The 22,605-nt window shown below is 39.5% G+C and overlaps 1 protein-coding gene across 7 annotated transcripts in view; it reads left to right on the top strand.

Moving 5' to 3' along the window:
• The window catches only part of LOC105029862 (cilia- and flagella-associated protein 46), an 81,764-nt gene that overhangs the window by 56,342 nt on the left and 2,817 nt on the right, over positions 1 to 22,605 (top strand). For 2 of the 7 annotated variants that reach the window (XM_034292903.1, XM_034292902.1), the window contains exons 47-59: positions 122 to 198; positions 1,188 to 1,360; positions 2,869 to 2,978; positions 3,528 to 3,610; positions 4,535 to 4,702; positions 10,892 to 10,971; positions 11,645 to 11,705; positions 12,039 to 12,071; positions 13,042 to 13,144; positions 13,409 to 13,521; positions 20,023 to 20,104; positions 20,487 to 20,611; positions 20,775 to 20,876. In XM_034292903.1, coding sequence (XP_034148794.1) covers positions 122 to 198; positions 1,188 to 1,360; positions 2,869 to 2,978; positions 3,528 to 3,610; positions 4,535 to 4,702; positions 10,892 to 10,971; positions 11,645 to 11,705; positions 12,039 to 12,071; positions 13,042 to 13,144; positions 13,409 to 13,521; positions 20,023 to 20,104; positions 20,487 to 20,611; positions 20,775 to 20,876 — 1,310 coding nt within the window. Of the gene's footprint in view, positions 1 to 121; positions 199 to 1,187; positions 1,365 to 2,868; positions 2,979 to 3,218; positions 3,385 to 3,527; positions 3,611 to 4,534; positions 4,703 to 10,891; positions 10,972 to 11,644; positions 11,706 to 12,038; positions 12,072 to 13,041; positions 13,145 to 13,408; positions 13,522 to 20,022; positions 20,105 to 20,486; positions 20,612 to 20,774; positions 20,877 to 22,605 lie in introns of those variants that run through there. The other 5 variants (XM_034292904.1, XM_034292905.1, XM_034292908.1 and 2 more) reach the window with 5 other exon arrangements.

Here is a 22,605-nt window from a genome sequence, read left to right as displayed (position 1 = left end):
ACAGTCTGACTCGTGCTACACCATCTGACATGCTTTAATGTAAATGTGACCCATAATTATAGTGTTGTGACATAGTGTTTATACAAATAGGTCAAATGTGTCTTCCTTTTTTTTTTTTTAGGTCAACCCTCTATGGAGCTCTTTATGAGAGGCGCAAACTTGCAGAAAGTCCTAGAGGCAAGGCCACACAAGCTTCTGGTAAGGCTTTATATCCTTTGAGATATTTTATGAAGTGTTAGGTTACCAATTGCTGGCCTGCCTTGGTGTGACATTAAGATGGATACCAACCTTACAGGTTAATTTTGTCTCAGGGTGGGCTTGTGAAGGTGGATGTTTGTTATTGATATGATATACAATTAGGGACCCATTCTGATCCAAGACACATTGATAACACTGATTTCCTCTGAAACATCAAAAACATCAACAAAAAAAGAGGTGATCAACTACAATCGGAGAAAGAGTGAAAATATGGTCTAATGTTAAAATGAGTGAACTTCCCCCTTGCCTCCGAACTACTAGAAAGAGAGTTGGAAACAAGTGCAGGATTTTTTTTTCAAAGTAGCTAAACAGGCTGAAGTCCCAGCCCTTTCAACAATGGGCATTATCATATTTGTATTTTTTTAATTATTTTTGTGTGAAAATGCCTACAACAAAACAGCTTAATCAAGTTTTTTGACTCAACTGGATCTTTAACGGTATATATAATTACCAAATCGCTACATTTCCCTTACAACATTGCTCATGAAATGTTCAGAGCTAATGAAGACAAAGAGAGACCTGCAGAGATGACCCCTGAATAATAAGCTACCTGGACACAGACCCTTTCACCTCTCTTCTGCTTTTCTAGTATCCCATGCTAGCCAATGCCAAATTTTCAAATGCAGAATAACAAAGATTGGCTTACATATTACTATCTCAAAATGACCTTACAGTGGACTCCATTTGAAAATGCATAGGCCAGCTTCTGGTCATCTCGAGGGAAAATTAGATCACAGTAGTTAATAACAAACAGAAGGGGAAGCGGAATCGAAGGAGAAGTGTAAGAAATGGAAAGAGAGCGAAAGAGCGGGAAAAGAGAGGTTGGGCAGGGATAGGGCAGGAAAGAAAGAAAGATGAGGAGGGCTACTGTGGAAAGGATGAGAAAAGGCTCAGTGGGACCAATTAAAAAAGCTGTGCGGTTGTTGCAGGTACACTGGTTTGCTCCAGGGTCGCCAAGGTTGCTGTCTACCCCAGAGCTCTGCTTGATCTCCAGGACAGAGCACAAGAATTCGGACGTGAGACCAAGCACACCTTGAAGGAAACCCATTGGCATAGCAATGATGGCAGGTCAGGAGCGGGGAGCCAGTATCAAATTCAGCAAGTAGGTAATCTGTCAAAAGAAATCCTGTGTGACCCTTTGACGAACTGTTCACATCCCTTTGATTTGGCTTATCCAGTTCTTTTAGAAGCCTTTCAGAACCCTATTGTAGATGCCTAATAAGAAAATCTCTCGTACTGTACATCTACCTGTACAGCCACTGAATTATGGGTACATGGGAATAACAATTGCATACTTTTGTTCATATAACTTTTTTTTAAATTTTAGGAACGAGGACTAAAATTTACTATTTCTGTTCCCTCCCCTCTGCCATCGCTTGTTAGAGGAGAGATATCTTAGTGATGTCTTGGTGATGCCGATTTAAAAGAGGGAGGCTGGATTTTCTTTTACAACAGAATACCGTTCCCCATGTTTTAACCAATAGAAATTCTGCATTATACTGTAGGATTCACTTTTGTATGCACCTCAAATAACTTCTGGAAACACGTCCATTATATGCAAATATATTATAGCCATTGTCTTAAATTAAATGGCAAAATTCTGCTTAAATGTCCTTTAATAAAATAACTGATAGAAGGTAGAACAATGAGCCATTACTTTTATTTTTATTTAATTTTTACATTTAGTTGTATTAATTACACTACCAACTAACCGCATACAGTGCAATCTGAAAATGTATTCAGACCTCTTCACTTATTCAACATTTTGTTACATTACTTGTAACAAATATTTCTACATGTCTACATGCAGTCCCAAGCAAAAAAAGGTATTTTCGATTTTCTTTGTAAAATGTATTCAAAAAGAAAACACAAATACCACATATACGTCAGCATTCACTTGAGGTTAAGCTCAGGTGCATTCTGCTTCTGTTGATCAGCCTTGATATAAATACAGCTTTATTGAATTGATTGGACATGATTTGCAAAGGCACACACCTTTCTATATAAGGTCTCATAGTTGACAGTGCATGCCAGAGCAATAACCGAGCCAAAAGGTTGAAAGAATTGTCCGTAGAGCTCAGAGAAAGGATTGTGTCGAGGCACAGAACAGTTTAGCAGCATTTTATATTTAGCAATTGTATTTTTAGGCAAATGCATTTCTATTGATCCAAAGAAATCTAAGATGTTGAAGCCCAAGACAGTAAAATATACATCTCCGGAAAAATGTAAGAGACCATGGCACCTTTTTCTTTCCTTTGCAAAAAAGTTGGAAAGGAAAGCTTTGAGTGAGGAACAGAAACGTTCAATTTGCACTGGTCTCCTAATTTTAACCCTTCTGTTACTCACTCAAAACCTTCCTTTCCAACTTTTATGGAAATGCAAGAAAACCATGCTCCAGAACCCTCTGTATTACCCTTCTACGACCCCACCTTTTTTCTTTTGTATTGACATGATAGACTGTCCATATCTACCCCATGTACAAAAATATCCAGGTGCTGAATGTCTCTCCACTCCAAACAGTGTTCCACTTACTTTAGATACTTCTGTGTCGGTGCTCGACACAAAGTTTGATATGGCAACAATTGCTTTCTGCTCTGTGTCCCTGTACAGACCTCAAAGTCAGGAGAGAAATTGGGATCTCATTTCAAAACCATTGTACAAGAAATGGAGGACTATTTGCAACCCATAATCTCTCAGTTGGACTTAAGCTTAAGCTTAAGGTAGGCCATTGCACTTCCAAGAGTTATCCTTTTTTATACAGAAGTTATTTTAGTGTCAGAAAATTTCATACCGTTTTCGTAGTAGTACTAAGAGGTCAAAAACATTCTTCCTCTTTTAGTTCAAATACTTTTCTGTGCCTAAACCTAACACTTACCTTGCATTAACAAATTGGTTTGACTTAATGTACCTAAACCAATCAGTTTTCTTTCTAACCTAAACCAACCACATTGCTTTTGCAGTTGATTTTATATAGAGATCATCATCTCTACATATGTGATGGATCAATTTGCTGTATTAGCTAGACGTTGACAGTTCGAGATGTTGAAATGGAGCTCTGTGAGTGTGGCTTATGAGGTTTTAGTGTATGTCTATTTCTTTTTTAATGTGTGTGTCTGCATTTGACCCTCTGTAGGGGTCAGCAGTTTCATTCCTCTGTGTCCTCTGCCTCCTTGGGCTTCTTTGGGCCTTGCTCTTTCATTTCCTCATGTCTGGAGCCGATCCCCACCAGATCTCTTCTGATTCTCCCTGTGCTTATCTACCGCACTCAGACACCCAACACAATCACCATCCATCCCAGAGAACACCCAGCCAAAAGAAAAGGAGAAAGCCAGCCCAGATAAAGGTCCAGCAGGTGTGTTGCATTTCCCAACATGTCCCCTGGAGGCAGTATAGGATCTATACAGTGTTTTAATCAAGATGTTCAGAACAGGAAAAATGATATGTGGATTTTTCTTTTTACCACTGCTACCAGTTTGATTGGCTTGATAATAAACTGATAATAATAAACAAACTGATAATAGTCAGTGTTTATAATTGAGGTTTTACTGTACTCCACCTGGTAATTTTTTGTAATTTAAGATTAATTTACTTGTAGGTCATGAACCATCCCCCATCTCCCACGTTTCTGTTATACCAGTTTGTTTGTTCACCGAAAAATTTAGCCACATCAGAATGTTTTGCCACAAATGGAATTTGTTCCTTTAATAATAATAGCTGAAATATACAGAATATGATGTTCAAATACAGTGCAGTTAAAAAGTATACAGACAACCTTACTTTTTCCAAAGAAAATTCTGTTACGGCTTATTCTAAAATTGATTAAAACATTTTCTTTAATCAATCTACACTCAATAATCTAGAGTGACAAAACAAAAACAGGTTTTTAGACATATTTGCAAATGTACATTAATCCTGTTTCCATTGATCATCCTTGATGTTTTTATGTTTTAACGTATTTCCAGAAATGGGTAAACCTGTTTTTGCTTTGTCTTCATGGAGTGTTTTGTGTAGATTGACGAGGAAAGAAATAATTTGAATCCGTTTTAGATTATGCATGTAATGTAACAAATTGCGGAAAAGAAGGGGTCTGAATGCTTCCCAAATTCACGTGTTAGAAGCAGTACAGCCATTTTGACAGCCATGGTTTATTTGCTCTGTGAGCTTCATCAGAATTTGTGGCAACAAAACAATGAACTTGTATAAGTCTGTTCCACAGTGGGCAGAGTGCACCGTGTTGACTTGTATTCACTGTGTGGGGCCATGCGCGTATGTGCAGCGGCATCTCCTGCAGAGCTCGGGGAGCATGTCGTGCTCCTGGCTGACTGGATGCTGTTGCTCCTCCCTCTGGAGGCGTTGGCTGTCCTGCAAGGAGACTGGCTGAGCTCTGTGTCTCGGGACTTCTCACTGCAATTCTTTCACACTCGCCTGCAGGGAAATGAACGAGGTCAGGGGTTTTTCACACACACACACACTAACACACACACAGTTAGTTCTTACCGCAGGGTTTATCCAGTATGTTATTTCCAAACAGCAACCATTTAGTATAGTTTTGGTGTGGTTACATTTGACCAAAATCTGTGCAGGCTTGTGGTTAATAGTTGGTGGTGAATGAGGGACAGAAAAAAAAGACACGTCCCACTGAAACTACTCAACACATAATCGTGGCTGTGATTTTAACATTTTAAAATATGTTAATTTGCTTATTTATGAAAAGGCAAGTTCAGGGAGGGGGAACATAATGGCAGAGTAATTAAAAATGCAAATGTATTTTCAATGCTTCTAGGCTTTCCTAGTGTTAACGAAAGAATGAATTATTTAAATAGTTCATCACACATTTATTGGCCAACATGCAAGCTGATTCCAATTAGCTGATATCCTGTGGTTGGTTGATTTGTGGACATTGAAGTCCTGATGTACTGTATATTAGGCTAGTCAAAGTATTTCTAGAGGGTTTTGTACTCTACTTGTGTTTAATTTATACTTTACTTCCCCCTCCATTCCATTGGCAATACCTCCGTACACCTTTTGGAATACTAATAGCATTTTCATGGTATACGTATTTCAGATGGGATTCACACCCTCCTGTCTCTCAACATCTCAGATAAAATGACTTTGACAGTGTCTCCGTGACTATGACATTTCTGTTCTAATATTATCTGCATATCCAAATTCATTTGTGACAAGTGAACTTCCAATGACATCTGGGTAAGTGACAATGACGCAGAAAAATGTGCCATGTTCTAGTTTGTACCGAAGTGAGGCATAAACACTCGTTCTTGTTTGAAATTTGCATCCGTTAAATCAAAAGGCAGTTAAATCAATTAGAACCCACAATGTCATTCCAATAAGGTGTATACCGCACAACTCATACTTCTGGTTGCATTTATTCTGTTCATACTTCTGGTTGCATTTATTTTGTTCATGGATCAAACTTGGACAGAATCTAACAACACTATGTTTTTTATCACTTTAATGTCCAACAACTTTTTGCCCCACTCTTGTACAGTATTACATGATTTAATTAGCAAATGGCACCACTTATCAGGTGGTTCACGGAGACTGATGTCATCACAGGGCACCATGGGACCCACTAATGTAATGACTTTACCGCATGAATGTTTTGCTTTGTGTAAATGAAACACACATTGCTTGGCTTTTAAATGGCTCATTTATACAAATTACAAAATTGTGCATTGGGGTGCCTGGTCAAAACTCTTTTGTCCTGTTACCACAACAGTGGAACCAGCTTCCCCTTGAAGCTAGGACAGTCCCTGCCCATTTTCCATTAACTTCTGAAATGTTACCTTCTTATGGAATATTAAAAATACTCCACAGATATATCTGATTGAATTAATTGTGTTACTTGGTTTAACTGCCTTGTCTTGAACACATCCTCAGAGAGCTACTTTGCTCGACAACTTTACATTTCAGTCATTTAACAGATGCCTTGATGCAGAGCCAGTTTTAAGGAGAAAGTATTGTTAACTGGCTTGGTTAAGAACAGAACTACAGATGTTGAAGCTTGCCAGCTTAGGGATCCAATCTAGCAACCTTTGGTTACTGGTCAGATGCTCTAATGGCAATCTTCCACCTGCCTGGACACCATGCTAATTTTGATCTTTGAGGTCTTGAGTCATTCTTCTTTTTGTAGTCTCTGCATTCCGCTAAGTAGAAAGTATCAATTGTTCTTGGGGAGGAAAGTTTGTCATAGAGTTGTTGCCAGGAATGGCAACGACTTTCAAATTGTGTGTGCCCACACAATTTATTGTACGTAAAAAATAAATGTACAATAGTGTATCCTAACTACACTGTATCCTAATTGTACCTCTCTGTCTGAGAGTGGAGGCAAAATGTTGCTGCTGTCTCTGGCCATAAGCCATAGTTGTTGCAAAGTGAATTCAGAATTAGCGCTGCTTGGTTTCGCTTCTTCGATATGAAGATAATCCAGCTCAATGTACTAAGAAATGAATGAGAGTAACCCCCAAAAATTATTACATCCTTCGTAGTAAATCTATTTGTTTTAGATACTTGAGACAGCATGTGTTTTTTACTGAAGGACAATATTTACTATATTCACTGAAACAATCACAACTCACCCCTAAAATCCACAGAGAAAGGCTTCACTAGGTTTAGAGAATGAGTGCCAGACTTTTACAGTGGATATACAAAGTCTACACACCCCTGTTAAAATGCCAGGTTCTTGTGATATAAAAGAATGAGACAACGATAAATCATGTCAGAACTTTTTCCACCTTTAATGTGACCTATAACATGAACAATTAAATTGAAAAATAAACTGAAATCTTTGAGGGGGAAATAGAAAACTCATAATAACCTGGTTGCATAAGTGTGCACACCTTTAGACTAATACTTTGTTGAAGCATCTTTAGATTTTGTTACAGCACTTTTTGGGTAGGAGTCTATTAGCATGGCACATCTTGACATGGCAATATTTGCCCAGTCTTCTTTGCAAAAGTGCTCCAAATCTGTCAGATTGCGAGGACATCTCCTGTCCACAGCCCTTTTCAGATCTGAGCTCTGGCTGGGCCATTCCAAAACATTAATCATCTTCTGGTGAAGCCATGCTTTTGTGGATTTGGATGTGTGATTTGGGTCGTTGTCGTGCTGAAAGGTGAACATCCTCTTGATCATCAGCTTTCAAACGGATGCCCGATGGTTTTGTGCCAAAATTGCCTGGTATTTGGAACTGTTCATTATTCCCTCCACCCTGACTAAGGCCCCGGTTCCAGCTGAAGAAAAACAGCCCCAAAACATGATGCTGCCACCACCATGCTTCACTGTGGGTATGGTGTTCTTTGGGTGATGTGCAGTGTTGTTTTTGCGCCAAAGATACCTTTTAGAATTATGTCCAAAAGATTGAACCTTGGTTTCATCAGACCATAACACATTTTCCCTTGTGCTTTTGGGGGACTTGATGTTTGTTTTTTCAAACTTCACCCGGGCTTGGATGTATATCTTTGTAAGAAAAGGCTTCCGTCTTGCCACCCTACCCCACAGCCCATTCATATGAAGAATACGGGAGATTGTTGTCACATGTAGCATACAGCCAGTACTTGCCAGAAATTCCTGCAATTACTTTAATGTTGCTGTAGGCCTCTTGGAATCCTCCTTGACCAGTTTTCTTCTCGTATTTTCATCAATTTTGGAGGGTCGTCCAGTTCTTGGTAATGTCTTTGTTTTGCCATATTTTCTCCCCTTGATGATGACTGTCTTCACTGTGTTCCATGGTATATCTAATGCTTTGGAAATTATTTTGTACCCTTCTCCTGACTGATGTCTTTCAACAATGAGATCCTTCTGATGCTTTGGAAGCTCTCTGCGGACCATGGCTTTTGCTTTGAGATGCAACTAAGAAAATGTCAGGAACATCCTACTAGAACAGCTGAACTTTATTTGTGATTAATCAGTCACTTTAAATGATGGCAGGTGTTTAATGACTTCTATTTAATATGAGTTTGAATGTGAATGGTTAATTCTGAACACAGCCACGTGCCCAGTTATAAGAGGGTGTGCACACTTATTCAACCAGGTTATTGTAAGGTTTTTATTTGTCATTTTTCCCCCTCGAAGATTTCAGTTTATTTTTCAATTATAGGTCACATTAAAAGTGGAAAAAGTTCTGACATGATTTATCTTTGTCTCATTCTTTTACATCACAAAAACCTGTCATTTTCCCAGGGGTGTGTAGACCTTTTATATCCAAATATACTGTATATACTGGTAATATGTTCCTAAGAAAAAGGAAGTAAAAGTTTACTACCAAGAAACAAGGATGACGTTATCAAACGAGAGATGGACAATCTGTAACCATGACAGCTGTCAAACTGACGCCTCATGCTACATTAAGCCCTGGTCTGAATGATTATTGCACAGCGATAGCATCTCATAACCAGCATTCTGTAGGCTGAGTCATTCATTCATAGAAATCAATATACAAACTTCACTTTATATCATACTGGTTCACAGGTCCTGCTAATACAGTTCACACAAAGTCTGTGTCACATATACCTGTGACGTCCTTGGGTGGGTTTGAAGGTTTCTCTGGAGGACTCAGGCTAACAACTAGGCAGATTTCATTTACAAATTTAGGTCATGCCAAGGGGCGTTATATGTTTAATAGGAGATGAAGACACAGATTTAGGGCATGTGTGCTTGATGGGAGGAGAGATGACCTAATCCCTGTCATCACATATTAATTTTTCCCCCTAGAAATGTGACAAAAATTTGCTTGAAATATTCATACCTGGTTAAACTTTAAATGACACCAAAATGATCCATCTGTCAGGCTTTGGTTATCTTACACTGCCTGCCCTGCCTCCTTCAGGTTTGGTTCATAAGGAAGCTGATAAGACAGCAAGCTAACATTTCTGGTGATAAGACTTGATTGTCTTTTATTTGTGTCGACATTTTGTGATGCATCTAGCAGCCTGTCTGGATATAAAACAAGTGTAATAAACATTAAACTACGTGCATTCAACATGTCCAACCTTTGAAATGATGTCTTCACCTTATGCTAAATAAGGGAAGCTAATACAAATAGAACACATTTATCTTTTTTTGTGTTCAAAGATGACATTTTCTAAACCTTTTGTGAAAGTATTTCTGGTGAAAAGAAAAGCAAGATTTTTTTTATGCATATAAAAAAGCTTGTCTTCTTTTAAAAAGGTTGAATAATTTGCATAACACCAGTGGGTGCTCAAAGGTTACAGTGTTAAATGAGCAGTGCCATACACAATTGAAGTGTGTGGGTCTCCCACGTGTGTGTATGAGGTGTGCGCGCATGTCGTACTGAGCAGGGATTGGCTGTGGCGGAAATGCTGGAGTATTTTGGATAAAAATGACATTTACTAGGACCAACATTAACATAAGTCAAGAAGATGTAGTGCCTGAAGGCCTATTTGGAAAGGGCTATTTGTTATTTTACAGAGGTCTTTACAATAAGCATTCACAAAATGAATTGCAGCATACAAAAACAAATTACTCTCTATAGAAAAGCAATGCTTATTTATTTTGTATGTGTCTATCTCTGAAAAGTATCCACCCCCTTGGACATTTCCACATTTTGTTGTGTTATAGCATAAAATTATAATGTATTTAATTAGGGGTTTTGCCACTGATCAACACCAAATGGTGAATGTCCCTGAGAAAAGTTTATGAATTACATACTGTATGCAAATACAAAACCGAAAATGTATTACATGAGTATTCACCCCTTTCAGTCTATTTGGTAGAGTCACCTTTGGCAGCAATTACAGCTATGAGTCTACAGCTTGGACAGAGACGTTTTTGCCCATTCTTTGCAAAATTGCTCAAACTCTTTCAAGTGGGATGGGGACCATTGGTGAATAGCAATTTTAAATTCTTTCCACATTCTGAATTGGGTTGAGGTCTGGGTTTTGACTGGGCCACTCAGGGACATTGACCTTTTTGTTTTTGAGCCACTTCGTTGTGGCTTTGGCTGTATGTTTGGGTCATTGTACTGCTGGAAGATGAATCATCTCCCAAGTACCAGGTCCAGAAATTCTCTGATTTGAAACACCTTAATATCACACAGGTGGACTCCATTCAACTAATTCTAATGACATGTGACTTTTTGCTCCACATTTCATTCAAGTGTCAAAACAAAGGGGGTGAATACTTATTCATACAATTATTTTCTGCATTATATTTGTAATTCATTTTGAACAATTTGCAGATTTTATTTTTTATTTGACATAATGCACTTTTTGGTTTTGTTTTGATCACTGGCAAAAACGAATCAAATCTATTTTGATTTCATGTTGTAACAAAATTTGAAAGAAGTCCAAGGGGAGTGACAAATGAGAGACACTAAAATCCAGCCAAATATCGTCAAACATATAGATACAGTAATGTTCTCTGTCCACTAGAGAGATGAGAGACAAACTAGTCTGTCCACAAATGCTCAATGCAGCAGGTGCTAGTGGCAGGAAACACTTTGAGAGCCTTGCCTTCTTCGTTGTAGATGCAAACTTAAATGTCATTGGTTATGGAAATAAACCTGAAAGTCATTTGAATTTCAGTCAAAATGCTGTGTAACCTAAATCGCCTGACAACTTTTTCCTGTATTAATTCTGCAACCTGCTTGTGGCAGTTGAAAGTAACAACAAAAATGAGACCAAAGGTGGAAAAGGAGCCAAAGGGAAAGGAGATCAAAGCAAAGCCATCAAAGTGGTGAGTTCAGTAAATGAATCTGGGCCTGCCAGATAGAGTCTTAATATTACTTTTACCTGCCTTCAGCACAGGCAATTATTTAAGCAATTATTTAAGTCCCCTTGCTTCCTTGTGACTTCTCATTCAAATTCCATAAAGTCCCTGTAATGATCATGTGTCTTATTTATCACTAGTAACACACTTCTTCCTCCCCGTCTGTTTCTCATGTTCTCTTCCTCACTGTCTTATTACCACTCCATCTCTCTTCTTCTTCTCTTATTACCTCTCCATCTCTCTTCTTCTTCTCTTATTACCACTCCATCTCTCTTCTTCTCTTTTATTACCACTCCATCTCTCTTCTTCTTCTCTTATTACCACTCCATCTCTCTTCTTCTCTCTTATTACCACTCCATCTCTTCTTCACTCTCTCTTATTACCACTCCATCTCTCTTCTTCTCTTATTACCACTCCATCTCTCTTCTTCTTCTCTTATTACCACTCCATCTCTCTTCTTCTTCTCTTATTACCACTCCATCTCTCTTCTTCTTCTCTTATTACCACTCTCTTAATCCCTCTCTTAATTCTCTCAAAGTCTCCTTTTTTTCCGTTTTCCTCTAACTGTCACAAACATTTGTTTTGATACCTGTGTCCATTATTGGTTAATCTGGAATAATCTGTGTTTCTTATTATCCAGGTGCCGGTCAGTCATGTCTTGCTCCCCAACACCCTTCCAGTAGACACACACAACTTCAAATGTATCTTTGTTTGGCTTCAATAATGACCTTGAACTTTTTCAAGAAGCTTGAGATTTTGAATTGAATTTCCCAGATAGGTATTTCTAAAGTTTCTGTTTAATCTCCCCGCTGTACACCCAGAACAGTACTGACCTTTCTTCCCAGGTTACTCACTTACTGAGGATTTTGTACTAGCCACTGTGTGTCTACTGAATCAATGCATTTCTGGCTATTTGGCATTTAAGCCTGGGTATTTTTGAATCACTTCAAAAATGTATGTGATTTGGGAAATAGTAATGTTTTGCAAGAGACAAACTATATTAAAGACAGTTTTCCTCAGCATACCTAAATAAGATATCATAGCCCCTTACAACGAAGACGAATACGGTAAGAATACATGTTCTTATTTTTCATTATTAGTTTCAGATTTTGCTGAGAATTATAAAAGAAAAGCTGTGTTGTTCTGATGTCCCCCCAAAAAATGCCTTAATTGTGTTGGATCAGATTTCCCACTTATATCATAATAATTTCTATTGGATAAACCGGGAGAGGGGGAATCTGATTCTAGATCAGCCTTCTTACACTCTTAATGAATATAAGCACTAAACATTACTCACAGTATATCTTTGGCATATATTTGCGAGCATAAAGCATGTCACTCCTGGCCACAACATCAGAGTAAATAGGCCTATAAAGAGGCGACTCCAATTAAACAATAAAGCACAAGAGAGTGTGGTCAATATGGCCAATATACAGCACCACAGCTGAGAGCATCTCTTAGACAAGTTGTGTGTTTAATGCCCTAATATACCACAAATCCCAGAGATGCCTTGTTGCTCTTATAAATCGGTCTCCAATGCAATTAGAACAGTCAAAATGATGCATAGACACACCTGTTGAATACAGTATACCACTATACCACTACTATCAGCCAATCAGCTTTCAGGATTCAAACCACCCCGTGTAGTAACGGTTTCAAGCGCTGTTTTTCACTCCCATGATTAGTTTTTCTGGGAAATTGCAACAGCGCCAGATAGAAGTGGCTGTAATTTACCCAATGTATATGCCAATGTTTTTAGACGCTATTGCAATGAGGTTTGTTCAAGACAGCTACAGTACATGCAGGAGTCCTTCAAAGTCACCACAAGGACGAGCTTGCTGTGATTAATGTTCTGTTTGCCCGAACCCGACGGACTGTCGGCTGGCCTGGACATGTCCTCTCCTTCTTTGATCGCCCTTCATACTGTACATTTTTAGTGCAAACCTTAACCTCCCCCAGTGATAAGTTAGTATTACCACCAATAAGGACGTACCTGTGAATGTTATTGTGTTTATTTGTTGTCTGTGTGTGTGTCAGAAGGCCGGAGCCTAACCGATAGGATGAAGAAGACTCTGGAGGCCTACAGCCATCAGTTCACCCAACTATGGGAGGGCTTCATGGGCAATGAACGCACCCCCAGGTCAGCAGTAACCTTCACTCAACACACTCATTAGCCATACTGACACAAGTGCTCCAGCAGGGTCACATATGCATGTCATGTGTTTCTGTCCACTGGCATATCAATCATTAGGCTGATGTGTTAAACCAGATTTATTTTCTCAATGCCTGCTGCACTCATTTCCAGTAACGCATAATCATGTGTGTATGTGTGCGTGTATGTGTGCGTGTGTGTTTATGTATGTGTGTGTGTGGATGTGTGTGTATGTGTGTGCGTATGTGTCAGTCTCGTGGACTTTGAGCAGCTGCTGACCAATTGCAGTGCTTTCATCTTCCATGGAATGGAGAACTTCCTTGCAAACATCCCGGCATGCAAAGTTTTGTCCCTCAACCTTTCTGGTACTGTATATTTTGTCTAAGTTTGTTTCAAAAACTTTTTTTTGACCATGTAAAACAGTGTATTTTTGTTATTTGTTATTTTGGTTAGTATCTGTACCTTTTTCCCTAAAATACCTATTTCCCTATTTCATCTAATACAGTACATAAATCAAGGTAGCACTGATGAAATCCATTGTAGTAAGCCTAAACTAAAACAGTATTGCATCTGTGCATGCTTTTTGGGATAATATAGGCTTTATCAAAACCCCTTGGGCAGTAAAAGAGTAGGGGTTTCCACGATTCTCTCGTCTTTTCACTTGATGAGAAAGTCATTTATCGTCACCTATATTGCTAGTTAATGTATCAATGTTAAACTAATGTTTTTGTGCCATGAAATGAAATAGCTTTGGCAGGGAAAAGTTCATCTTCAGTCTCGCTAGCAATTACTCATTTCTTATGACTATTCCAAGTAATAAGTTAGTAGATACTAGTAAGCCTATTACTGGCTAATAAGCTGTTAAGATGGCTAGTGGCAAAAGCCATAGTTCATATATGCCATTTGTGGTGGAGGTAACCTTAATAAGAACCGTTAGTCAGTTTGACACAATGGTTAATGGTGTCTAGCGACTGGGCGAATGTATATCATGTTGGCGTAGTGGTTAAAGACGCAGCCTTTGAGAGGGCAACAACATTTATGACTTTTAATTGCGGGGCGGCTGAACTAAGCTTGCCTGGTTCCTTTTCTGGTTTCCAAATGCTTGGAACTGGGTCAGAATCTGAATGACTGACTGGGTGAGTGAGAGAGAGACAGACTGAAAGACTGACTGGGTGAGTGAGAGACTGACTGAATGACTGACTGGGGGAGTGAGAGAGAGACTGACTGGGGGATTGAGAGAGAGACTGACTGAATTACTGAATGGGGGAGTGAGAGAGAGACTGACTGAATGACTGAATGGGGGAGTGAGAGAGAGACTGACTGAATGACTGACTGGGGGAGTGAGAGAGAGACTGACTGACCGCCCATTGTTTAAAAGAGTTGGGGTTTGAGACGCCACACAGGAGACAGGGTATCTAACGGCAATCGACATGTCTAACATCATAAGTTGCTTGAAGTTTTGGACTCTGTCTTGAAACATGCTGCTTTCTCACCCAGGTAGAGCAGGTCAGAGTGAGGACAATTAAGCATATTTCTTTCTCCCAACTAATCTGCTTGATAGAACTTTGTGCAGAAATAGGTAAACTACGTGAAAAACTAAGAAATATTTGTTGTTGATTGACAAATGCATAAGTTGCATAGGTTTTTGTCCTAACGCTGATGTTCTTAGAGTTGTATACTGAAAATGAGGATGTTATATGACTCTATGCTATTGCATGGCTTAGTGGTCAGAGCAGCAGACTACACACAATGCGAGTTCGCCGCTAGGCTTTTTCCCGGACAGAGTGCAGTTTACGTTTATGTTGCAATGGACGAACTGCAACTGACATGTCTAACATCAAAAAATTGCTTGAATTGTGGTTCATGTCTTGAAATGCTGCTCTCTCACACAGGAAGAACTGGTTAGAGTGAGGGCAATGAAACATTGCTCTCTCCCAGCTAATGTGCTTGATAGAACTTTGTGAAGAAATACATTAACTACGTGAAAAACCAACAACCAAAATACATTGTTGATTGACAAACAAGTAATACACATATTTTTCCCACCACCAATGTTATTAGTGTTCTATACAGACAATTAATCTTTGCGTTTCTGTTCTTCTTCTATCTAATATAAAAAAAAAGTTCAATTGTTTTAAAGGAACAAGTGAATATAGCAACCTGAAACCAAAACATAATGAAATTAGAACTAGTTAACGATCCTTGTTTACATTGTTGGTACTGTACAGCTATTAGCTAGCCATCTACAATAATTGGTTTCTAATTTAACGCGTTAAATGTAAATGTGTGCTTTACAAATTGCATTCCATACCATACACTAGGTTTCGAATTAACACAGCAACAGAGTATTGGCCACTTCAAAACTGGCATTGGCCTGTAAATATCTGTTCTTCAAACCCCCTTCCTTGTTCACCACAATCACTTCTACTCGCAGCCTTGCTGAACTAGGCTTGCCTAGTATTTCTAAATTGTTGTTTTACATATTACATTAATTTTTGGCAGCTTTTAACACAAAAAAGCTGTTTTTCATGTGAGGATTCACCATGGTATTCAAACCCACTACCTTGCTGTTGCTAATTTAGTGCTCTTACTGGTGAGCCACAGAAGACCCCTGCAATGCCTATGTAAATTCAATAATGTAAAATACAGGACATGATTACCATCCATTATGACACTGCTAATTAATTCCACATGGTAGTAACCACAACTTATATAAGAGAGGTGTGAACACTGGCAATGTTTTCAACATGGAGAAAGATAGATAGCAAGACAGAGACAGATGTTCCACCATTTAGAGGTTGTTCAGGAATAGTTTTCTGCCCAGCTATACCTGCATCCGTAATCTCCTTTCCTCAACCCTGCTGAGAAGTTATTTTTATTATGGAGGTGGAGGGTCTATGACCGCCCTCCCCATGAGCAGGTCACCCTCCTACATCTCATGGATAAGCTATGTCTTGACACCACTGGTGACCAATGTCAGGTTTGGATTTGCCATACCAAAATTCTGTATTTAATTTGGTTAATTTGAAGGTGAAAACAGTGTATAAGTGTAATATACTTTAACAGATTCACTTCAACACTTCAAAGGGTCATTTTGAAACTTGTGTCTTGCATTGTTGGCTCTTGGATTAACTGGTTGTTACAATTACTAAACTAGAAGGATTGGACAATTTTGTGTTTTGATCAGTCAACCAGTCTACTCATTGTATTTCACAAAAAAACGAAGAGGTTGAATCAGTGATCTTGTTGTGGAAGATGTTCACCAGCCAAATCAGAGGTTTCGATTGTAAGACTAGCTGTGTTACTAGAGTGGTCAGTTTGGAAGAAGATAGTGGATTTTTTTAATATACATTATTATTTTCATGATATAGGAACAGCTGAAATGATTTGTTATATTTCCTAGATAAGAAATGTGTTCTTCGTGTATGTGCTTCTCATCAGACTAAAGCACTACACTTTGACCTCTTGCACATATTTGTGTGGTGGCTCCAGTGTTTATAGACAAGGCCCCTAGTCAAAATTGCGGAGGTGTCTGTCAATGGATCTGCCAAAGTGTGACACAGTGATAGACCACAGGTGCTGCACTGTCAGCTCCAGACTCTGTGATCTACTGCAAAGGAACCGCCTGTGTTCCTGTCCAGGGAACAGTTCGCTGTGTGATTAACGTTCATTGACAGCTTGCTCCCTAATGCCGTTAATAACAACCACAACTACAGGCGACAGTCTGGAACAATTCTTATGTAATTAACATCTCCGCAGCACACTTGTTGCGTTAAAACCTGCTTCAAACGATTACTAGGCCAATATCATGTTAATCAGTCATCTAAGTCTGATGATGATCCCTAATCCATTTATTCTGAATCACTGAATAATCTCTAAAAGTGCTTGGCGAAATCTAATAAAGGACCCATAATGAAATCCTGCTGATATCCCATTGCTGAAGAGGGTCTTTCTAAATATAACCACACGGGGAATTAAAGATCGATGTGTTTGGAAAAGATTAAGCCACTGCTCCATTTACCCACAAAGCCACACACATATCAATTTCTCTGACTATTGAAAATCCTTCATTCGATTAAAGAAATCTTATTACCGTCACATCATCTCCAAGGCCATTCACATATTTGACAAGTATTGTGACAATTTAACATAGGTTTTCAAAAAAAAAGGGACCATCATACTATAAACCTGTTTGCAAAAAAGTTTCAAAAAAGTTGGGACAGGGGCATGTTTACCACTGTGTTGCATCACCACTCTTCTTTTACGTGTTTGTGTTTGGAAACTGAGGAGACCAATTGCTGTAGTTTTGAAAGTGAAATGTTTACACATTGTTGCTTGACATAGGATTTCAGCTGATATTCATCATTAATGGTGTAATCCCAAATGTGCAAGTCACCCATGCCATGAGCACTAATGCACCCCGATACCGTCACGGATACTTGATTTTGAACTGTGCGCTGATAAGAAGCCGAATGTTCCCACTCCTCTTTAGCCCAGAGGACACGGTGTCCATGATTCCCAAAAATAATTTCTAATTATTGTTCGACAAGAGGACAGTTTTCCATTTCGCCTCCGTCCATCTTAAATGAGCTCAACCCAGAGAAGGCGGCAGTGTTTCTGGATCTTGTTTATATATGGTTTCTTCTTTGCATGGTAGAGTTTTAACTTGCATTTGTGGATGCAGCCACATACTGTGTTCACAGAAAGTGTTTTCAGAAGTGTTCCTGAGCCCATGCAGTGATGTCCATTACAGAATCATGTCTGTTTTTAATGCATTGCCATCTGAGGGCCTGAAAATCACGGACGTCCGATATTGGTTCTCGGCCTTGTCCATTGTGTACAGAGATTTCTCTGGATTCTCTGAATCTTTTAATTATATTATGATCTGTCTCTGTCAAACTCTTTGCAATTCTACGTTGAGAAACATTATTCTTGAATTGTTGCACTATTTGCTTGTGCGGTCTTTCACTGAGTGGTGAACCACTCCCCATCTTTACTTCTGAAAGACTCATCCTCTCTGGGATGCTCTTTCTATACCTAATCATGTTAATGACCTGTTGCCAATTAACTTACTTAGCTGTAAGGTGTTCCACCAGTCTTTTGTTGCCCCTGTCATAACATTTGATATGTTGTCTTTGTAATATTTTCTATTGAATATATATGTTTTTCTTTTTATTTTACACAGCATCCCAACTTTTTTGGAAACGGGGTTGTATATGATAACTTTGGGAAGAGTCAGTTCTGGAGTTATCAGGGTTGAATGATACTGTTGTTTTCTGCATTCCACTGTAGACGGCAGAAAAGCAGTCCCTGACACTAAGGGTGTGCCACCGCTCCTACTTAATACCTAGTTTTACTCAGAGGCCCTTGTCAGAGCATGTAGGTGAAAGGGTGCATTTTGGAAACAAACAGGTTACTAAGTGTGGTGACGTTTGAGGGGACGTGTTTCGCTAACATGCTGGTGGTGGCGTATTTACAGCAGTGCGGGGAAACAGCTGCAAGGCGGGATGTTGTGGTTATATATTTGGGTTCTGGATTTTGCGCCTTGGCGTTCAGTTAAATAAATGACCGCGCACGCCCTCGAAAGAGCCTTTCAACTTTTCACACCTTTCAAATTGTTTTCACAGGCGTGCGATGCGTGACACCGGGCACATTTGATCTAATTGACAGTGGAAGTCAGGCTGACCTTACACATTGCCCCAGGCCTAACAGTACCACCCATCATCACAGAGAGCGTGAGCTTTGGTTCCTCTCTCTGACTGTTTTTTCTGAAAATCACAGTTAAGGGATTCTGTCAGTTATTCCCTACCTAGCTACTTATATATTTTTCTGGAAAAATTGGAAATTCAGGGGACAAAATATTTCACCCCTATTTCAATCCTATTTATAACAAGCTGACCACTACTTAGTTAACAAACCAGCAGGAACCAGGTGACTGCAGAGGCTGTAGTTGTAGACATAGAGTTTCAGAATGGAGGGAAGTGCAGGGAGGGTGAGTTACAATGCACCAAGGGGAACTCGCACTCCGATGCCTGAAGAGGTTCTTGGTGACCATCGTAACTGTGCGGTGAAGCATGAACATGAATCAACAGCTCTCTTCTTTCTTATGTTCCATCTGGCCTCAAACACTGGCCTCAATTCATTGACCTTCCTTCACAGCCACATCTACATGTAAGCACTACGGACAGGAATTAGCCCTTTTACCAACTCCAGCACATTTACATAAAGAACGCGGTGAGAATTCATGTGCACAGTCCCGTCAAATTAATTTAATCAAGAAATAATCTTATTCCAGTATTTATTTTAATGCTGCAAAGAATACATGTGAGTACATTCCACAAATAGAGTGGCTTTTGGGTAATTCAATTTCAGCTAATTTAAACAATCTGCCGTAACACGTGCATTCAAAAACTGTTAAATGAAGATGTTAAAATAGGCATTGCCAATTGAAGTAACAGGACAGACTAAGTGGAGTGACATAAGTGGAGTGATGTTTTCCTCATTAATCCTCCTGTGGCAGGAGGAACATGTATCAGGGAGGAGCAATGCTAATGTAGGTTTATAAAATATTTCTACTGTGTCAGTCTATGGATAACCTAACACCATAAAATAGCTACACATTTTGGAGTCAGCTCATATGCTTTTGCAAACAAATTTGACTGTTAAGTGTTTATTTTATTTAAATAATTTAAATGAGAGACAGTAGTAAATGAATCACTGAAAATTTTAATTCAGTGTCACTTGGGCATTACAATGATGTCAGAAACATTTATACTTCAACTACTGCATCAAAGGACCCAAAAGGCCCTCTACTCATGGAAGGATGCATGACAGCCTGATGATACGGTGCTGTTATCTGTCCTCAGAATGCCAGATGGTTATCCTTTTCGACATGGTCCAGTACAGTGCCAGAATGCTGCGCCAATCCAAGCTTGATGTGAGAAAGAGGTACGAAACGGCGTTAGCTTGCTATGTCCATATCAAATAGAGTACACCACGTCACATCTCCTCCACAGGCACGTAGCGACCTAGCACATATGGTGTCTGGTGTTTTGTCTCAGGATGATAGTGCAAAGGCACCCAATGGTGACTTGCGTCTTTTCTTTTGTCCGTCTTTCCACTCTTTTTTCCCTATCTTTTCACCCTCTTTCTCTGTTTCCATATACATTTCGCTCTTTTCTTTTTCATTCCTCTCTTTCCCTCTACTTTCACTTCATTTTTCTCTTTTATCCCTGTTTTTCTATTTCTTCAATTTTGCTATCTGTCTTTTCATCCATATTTCTTTCCCTTACTTTATGTTTCTCCATGTCCCTCTTTCCTGTGGTATCAGGAACCTGGAGAGGCCCCTGGAGACGGCCCTGCTGCTCTCCCTGAGCGGAGTCCGCTGTGTTCTCCTCAACCAGTGGCACAGCAGCCCAGAGAGCAACATACTTACCATGGACTCTGTCCTGGAGAGTGAGTAGGGCATCATTCTGTAACCCAGGCCATCGGTGTAAAATGACATCACATTACCACATGTTGGGTGGAATGGATTTTGACGGGTTCATTTTAAGGCGTGACATGAAGATGAATTGCCCTCATATGTGTTGTGAAGCACATGACTTCTCATGTGTTGCAGATCTCCTGAGGGTGGGTCTGACCTCTGGCCAGACCGTCCATGCCCTGAGGAAGGGAGAAGTCCAGAGCTCACAGAGAGACATACACGCTGCAGAATCAAATGGTAGAGTATATACCATTGAAAGGTTTGGGCTCGGCCCTATACATTCCCCTCTGGGAGCTTGTATTATGAATCAGAGATATTGTTCTGTTCGGGCAGCGAGAATACATGTTCAAATGTATACAAATGAAATTAATAGAATTATAAATAAGAATTCTGACATTCTGATTTTGACAAACAGTTCTGGAAGAAAGCATGTTTTTTGCATGAAGAAATGGCTGGCGTGATATATACATATATATACAAACCCGATTCCAAAAAATTTGGGACACTGTACAATTGTAAATAAAAACAGAATGCAATGATGTGGAAGTTTCAAATGTCAATATTTTATTCAGAATACAACATAGATGACATATCAAATGTTTAAACTGAGAAAATGTATCACTTTAAGGGAAAAATGAGTTGATTTTAAATTTCATGGCATCAACACATCTCAAAAAAGTTGGGACAAGGCCATGTTTACCACTGTGTGGCATCCCCTCTTCTTTTTATAACAGACTGAAAACGTCTGGGGACTGAGGAGACAAGTTGCTCAAGTTTATGAATAGGAATGTTGTCCCATTCTTGTCTAATACAGGCTTCTAGTTGCTCAATTGTCTTAGGTCTTCTTTGTCGCACCTTCCTCTTTATGATGCGCCAAATGTTTTCTATGGGTGAAAGATCTGGACTGCAGGCTGGCCATTTCAGTACCCGTATCCTTCTTCTATGCAGCCATGACATTGTAATTGATGCAGTATGTGGTCTGGCATTGTCATGTTGGAAAATGCAAGTTCTTCCCTGAAAGAGACGACGTCTGGATGGGAGCATATGTTGTTCTACAACTTGGATATAACTGTCAGCATTGATGGTGCCTTTCCAGATGTGTGGGCTGCCCATGCCACATGCACTCATGCAACCCCATACCATCAGAGATGCAGGCTTCTGAACTGAGCGCTGATAACAACTTGGGTTGTCCTTGTCCTGTTTAGTCCGGATGAAATGGCGTCCCAGTTTTCCAAAGTCAACTTCAAATTTTGATTTGTCTAACCACAGAACACTTTTCAACTTTGCCACAGTCCATTTTCAATTATCCTTGGCCCAGAGAAAACGCCTGCACTTCTGGATCCTGTTTAGATACAGCTTCTTTTTTGACCTATAGAGTTTTAGCTGACAACAGCAAATTATTTGCACAAGCTCACCAAAATTGGACAGTTGAAGACTGGAAGAATGTTGCCTGGTCTGATGTGTCTCGATTTCTGTTGAGACATTCAGATGGTATATTCAGAATTTGGCGTAAACAGAATGAGAACATGGATCCATCATGCCTTGTTACCACTGTGCAGGCTGCTGGTGGTGGTGTAATGGTGTGGGGCATGTTTTATTGGCACACTTTAGGCCCCTTAGGGCCAATTGGGCATTGTTTAAATGCCACGTCCATCCCTTTATGACCACCATGTACCCATCCTCTGATGGCAACTTCCAGCAGGATAATGCACCATGTCACAAAGCTTGAATCATTTCAAATTGGTTTCTTGAACATCACAATAAGTTTACTGTACTGAAATGGCCTCCACAGTCACCAAATCTCAACCCAATAGAGCATCTTTGGGATGTGGTGGAATGGGAGCTTCGTGCCCTGGATGTGCATCCCACAAATCTCCATCAACTGCAAGATGCTATCCTATCAATATGGGCCAACATTTCTAAAGAATGCTTTCAGCACCTTGTTGAATCAATGCCACATAGAATT

This window comes from Esox lucius, chromosome 6 (genome assembly GCF_011004845.1).
Source record: "Esox lucius isolate fEsoLuc1 chromosome 6, fEsoLuc1.pri, whole genome shotgun sequence".
NCBI lineage: Eukaryota > Metazoa > Chordata > Actinopteri > Esociformes > Esocidae > Esox > Esox lucius.
This window is presented reverse-complemented; position numbering and strand designations above follow the sequence as displayed.